The following is a 5612-nucleotide window of genomic DNA, read 5'->3' on the forward strand; positions in this document are numbered from 1 at the left end:
ACTTTTTCCTGCCCTTTCTAGGATATATGATAGCAGCTGTTAATCAAAATGATTTGCAAACAAGTCCCAGATGTAGTAAATGCTCAGTGAGTTTGTCATCTGCAACCTTTCTGATTATTAATAAATGCAAGCTGGTATAGACTAGAACCCTCTCCTCCCACCATTCACCTAACCTTGTTATATTAAGCTTCTTGGCTGGGTCACACCAAGCTTGTTGTAAACATCTCTTATTGGAACAATTCCTGAAATAGCAGAGTAACACATATGCTTCTGAAAACTGCGCTCTTCTGTTTCACTTCTTATTGTATGAGTTCTGGTTTTCTTCTCAGAGACCAGGAGAAGACCTACAATAAATCTCCGACTCCAAGAACTCAGGTGTTCCCATGTTCTCACAGTCAACAAAACTACCTTACTGCTTCCACTAACGCACATTCCAGATGGCCAAGCCTGGAAACACCATTAAGGACTTTTTAAGTATTCAAAAGCCCCTTTGAAAACAATTCTGGGATTTGCCCATGATAAGAGCGACACTTCTGGGGAACCTAGCTTTACCACTCACAGCGACCGATCTTTTTTCCCCATTTTTTCAGTGATTTTCTTTTCTAGATTGGTTTCAAGTTTTCAATGAACTCTGTTGAACCTCTAGCATAGCCTGATATTGGAGCTCTGCCTCATTCGCAGCAGGCAAGTCGAGGCCGGGGTTGGGGTGAAGGAACAGGGCAGCTTACATCTGAGATTGCTTTTTTAGTTTACTATTTAGGGCGGTACTTTCTTGGCCTTAGCTGACTGACTAAGGGCCAGCGTCGGCCGAAATTGAATTATTTACTTGGGGAAAACTCACCACCGTATTTTCACTTCACTTTACCAGCACTCCAAGAACCATCTTCTGCAAACTGGGAAGGGAGAACAGAGCCCGACAGATCAGATGACGTGGGTGGAGCTAATTTCTACAGGGCGGCTGGGTGAGGGGAAAGATGAAAGCTGGAGGGGAGGGAAGCCACTGACCAGCTGCACCTGCCTGGGTTCTAGCCAAGATAATGAGAGCGGCGGTGCGAGGAAAAACGCGCAGGAGCGGGGAGAATGGCAGCTTTGGGTACAGGCGCCATCTTGGTGCACCCCCCACCGCAGCAATGACAACAAAATAAAGCTCGCTCCAAATATCTCTCATTCTCTCTAGGATGAAGGAAAAGTCATTTTTTAAATTAAATTTCATAAGTTGCTATTGGGCCAAATGCTGTATGGTTTTGAAAACATTAATGAAATTGTCCCTGCCTTTTATGGGACCATATCTGGTTTGGGAGACACGGTATATAAATTACACAAAGTATAATAATGAAACAAAGAAGTACATGAGTGGTACATAAATTAAGCTCCACGAGAGGTCAGGATAGGGTAAGTTCAATGTAGGTCGAAAAGTTTTTGTAAAGGAAGGGGTACATCGCTGGGCTTTAAATAATAAAACATTTTGGGTAGCTGGGGGCTTGGGCAAAGCCGAGCAGTTGGGAGAGAGACAGAAAGCACAGTGGGGAGACCAGTTGTCGTTTGGCGTCACCAGGCGAGCACTGTGGTGGAACCGGGGACAGGTGGGCGGACGCGGAGCAGTGGAAAAGTGTGAGCGTGGAAGGTAGGACACGGCCAGATTCTGAAAGGAATGAAATCTTCTCCAATGCCATTTCCCATCCCAGGAAATACTATTCGGCTAAGACAGTATTTGATCTTAAAAACAGAACAAAATAAAACCTACCATAAAACAAACAAAAAGCAAACCAGGATCAGGACTCTGAACACACAGCCCAATGTCCCCAAACTGGAACATTTTGTCGTCAAACTGGCAGTTTTGTGTAATACCCTTCAGGCTTCTCTAGCCGGACCATTTGTGGTCCCTGTCCTTGTGATTCACAGACATTAACACAGGTGATTTCCTACTTTTCTCCTCTCTTTACTCTCTCCCCCGCTCCACCTAGGGTGCTCTGAAAATCTAGTTTGGGAATATCTAAGTTTTTATATATGCTCCACTCACCAGGTGAGAGGAAAGGGGAGTGAAGTAGTGAAGAGTTGGGGCTCTGGGTTTAAATGACCTCAGTTCAAACCCCAGCTCTGCAGCTTACTGGCTTTGTGACCTTAGACAGATTGCTTAACTCTCTGCGCCTCAGTGTCTCCATCTGTAAAACTGCATCAATATCATGCAATGACCTCCTGGGTGTGCTGCAGGGATTAAATGAGATAATACATGCACGGCCCACAGAACCTCGCAGCACATTCTGAATACTCAGTAACGTTAGGTATTACCATGCACCGTCTCAAAGTCCTTTAATTTGTTCTGGTATTAGATGTCCTCTTAAAGCACCAAATGGCACCTTAGAAAGAAATGACCATTTAGCCTGTTCCTCTCATGAGACTTGCTCTGTTTAATTTCCCATGAAATGCACTATCACAAAATCCATGATCTGCTTATCAATCCACAGATACCGAAACTAGCAACACCCGGAAAGATTTCCCTCCTAGTCATAAGGGAAGCCAGTAGCGGAGCCAGAAATAATATTCAAATTCTGAACTCACTAGACCGTATCGCCTGTCTGACAAATCCTGCTCTTACTTCCTGCTTCCAATGAGTGTATCATAACTGACGTTTCTCTGAGCAGTAAAGGGAATAACATGAACTGTAAATTCCAATGGCTCTATAATGAATTGCATTAACGTGCGATTTTGTTATTTATCTAATATTGCCCTCATTATAGTTCTCAGAGAGCACCCACAATGCTGGGCTCTGCCCACTGGGAGCAGACAAGGAAAAGAGCAGACCCTGGGTGACAAAGGCTGGTGACTCCTGTGCCTGCCGCAAAGCACCCAGAAACGTGCAATCTGTACTGAAACAGCTTTTCCAACGCTGAACACTTGTTTAGTTAACGTGGAAGAGTACAAAGGGATCAAATGCAGACTTGAAAAAAAGAAAGCCCAAATAGGGGTTCATGTTTTAGACACACTGCAGGTAGAGTTGGCAACATAGTTGTTATTTGCCAAGTAACCTGAAAGCAACAAATTAGATAACCTGTGAAGGATACCATTCCCAGCCTTCAAATGGCATTTCAAGGAAATTAAATCTTATCATGTAAATAAGTCAAAAAAATATATTTGAATAACAAGTCCCCTTCTCTTTAATGCAATCTTCAATATTGTTAGATTATCAAGCTTTAAATACATGTTGGATCTCTAGGATTAATCTCTGGTTGATCCAAGGAAGTCATTCTGTCTAACCAAACATAAATGGAGATGGGAGGGTGTTACAGTTTAGAGTCACTACTAGAGAGGGAGGAAAGAAAGGAAACCAGATAGTGGAATCCTCCTCTAGTATATGCATGGCCAAACATACTTTTTTTTTTCCTCAAAACCTACTCAATGGGGTCAGGTACAGTGGCTCACTCCTGTAATCCCAGCACTTTGGGAAGGCCAAGGTGGGAGGATTGCTTAAGGCCAAGAATTTGAGACCAGTCTGGGCAACATAGCGAGATCCCATCTCTACAAAAAAACAGAAAAATTAGCCAGGTGCGGTGGCATGTACCTGCAGTTCCAGCTACTCAGGAGGCTGAGGCAGAAGGATGGCTTGAGCCCAGGAGCTAGAGGTTACTGTGAGCTATGATCACACCACTACACTCCAGCCTGGGAGGGAGCAAGACTCTGTCTCAAAATATGAAGAAAAAAAGTGCCATCTATTTCCTAAAAGACTTTGACTGATACACACTCAGAGATTCTTATATTACACAAAGGATATAACACCTCCCTTAATTTCTAATATTTTTTTATTTTTAAACTCCTTGTGGCCTTTCCTTCTGGTTAAGAACTTGCAGCTAATTCAAAGAAAGAGATTTGACCAAAAGAAAAAAAAAAACTCTACAAACTTTCATTTTAAAATTTAATAGCTATTGCCAAATTGGTTTCCATAGAGGTTGTACCAATTTTTAGTCTCTCCAACAATCTGTGAGACTGCTTGTGTCCCCACACCCTGACGAACACAATGTGTTGATCTCCGCCAATCTGATAGGTGAAATATAGCATCCAATCATTTCAATTTGCATTTCTCTCACTATGAATATGGTTTCGTGTGTTTAAAGCCATTTTTATTTCCATTTCTATGTTCTATTTGTTCATATTCTTTGGTCATTTTTCAATAAGCGCTTGATTTTATCCATTTCAACAGCTTTTTATATATTACGAGATTTAGTTCTTTGTAATATGTATTACAGATACATTTTCACCATGTGTCCTTTATATTTTTTGTTTATGGTGTTTTTTGCCACACAGATTTTTTTCTTTTAGTATAGTCAAATTGCAGTCTTCTTTCATGCAGCTTCTGAGTTTGTGTTAGCCTTAGAAAAAGCTTTCTGGCTCCAGAATTATAAAAACATTCTCTATTTTTTTTCTAGTATTTTTATGATCCCATACATTTGAAATTAATTTTAGTGTTTAGAGAAATGGAACTCTACCTTCATTATTTTTCAGATGGCTACCTGGTTTTCTCTAGGAAATTACCCTACTGATACACTCACACATATTTACAAAGAAAAATGTAAAAATACATTCATTATAGTATCCTTGGGAATGGCAAAATATTTAAAACAACCTTAGCATCTTTCAACAGCGTACTGGTGACATAAATTACAGTTCATTTACACACTGGACTAAAATGTAGCTGTTTAAAAGAAAGAGATTCTAATAGTACTGTTACGAAATCCCAAAATATGTGGTTAAGTTATAAATCAACCCTATGCTGAAGAGCAGTGCTTACATTATTCCTGATTAAAACAAAACAACAAAACAAAACAGAAAAAAACCATACAATACAAACATAAAACAAAACACACATACACATAAATACAGAAGAAACTGGAGACACTGATAACCCTGGGAAGGAAAACTGGGGGATGAGGGAACAGAGGTAGAAGAGAGATTTAATTATTCCTGCCTATTTTTTTGTTCCACATCCATGTACAATATCACTATTTAAATAAATGAACAAAGAAAAAAATAGATTTTTTAAAACTCAAGTTATTATGTTTTAGTGACTGATTCATTACCACATAATGTAGATTTGTAAGATAATGTCATTTACAGTATTGAAGTGTTCCCTTTCGTTCAGTGATACTCTTTATATATGTGTGAAAATGTGGATAAGTAGCACCCTCTGCTGGTAAATAGTTGAAATTCAGTGACCCCCCCCCCCAAAATCATTAATAAACATACCTATGATTTAATCTTAGTTTCAAGTTTGCGGTTACTAGTGTGTGTTTGAATGGTGTATCATAAGAATGATAACATTTTGTATTATCATTTTTAAAACATAAATTATTTTTCCAAAGTTACAAAAGCTACACATTTTGGTAGCAGTCCACAATTCTAGTGTTTTAATTGTTGTCAGGGTGCAGAACTCTGCTTTTGATCATGTTGGAACATTGAGGATAAAATAACTATTTTTAACAGTAGTTACCACTAATTTGTATAAAAGTAAACACAATTGTGTATGTTTGTCAATCTGTTTATTTTCATCATGTTCGTCATTGTTACAATTCATTTGTTCAACAGAGAGTAATTGGTATGTTCACTGTGTATCCCTAGAA

At 39.5% G+C, this 5612-nt stretch overlaps 1 protein-coding gene across 1 annotated transcript; it reads left to right on the forward strand.

The window, feature by feature from the left end:
• Window positions 1-925: 925 nt before the first annotated feature.
• On the forward strand, window positions 926-2978 carry LOC105807548 (chromosome unknown open reading frame, human C12orf77). The gene is given in 5 exon segments (XM_012640970.1): window positions 926-1093; window positions 2466-2601; window positions 2739-2748; window positions 2845-2902; window positions 2904-2978. Coding segments are annotated over 5 exon segments (447 nt in total).
• The last annotated feature ends 2634 nt before the right edge of the window (window positions 2979-5612 follow it).

This window comes from Propithecus coquereli, unplaced genomic scaffold (assembly GCF_000956105.1).
Source record: "Propithecus coquereli isolate 6110/MARCELLA unplaced genomic scaffold, Pcoq_1.0 Scaffold16, whole genome shotgun sequence".
NCBI classification, from domain to species: domain Eukaryota; kingdom Metazoa; phylum Chordata; class Mammalia; order Primates; family Indriidae; genus Propithecus; species Propithecus coquereli.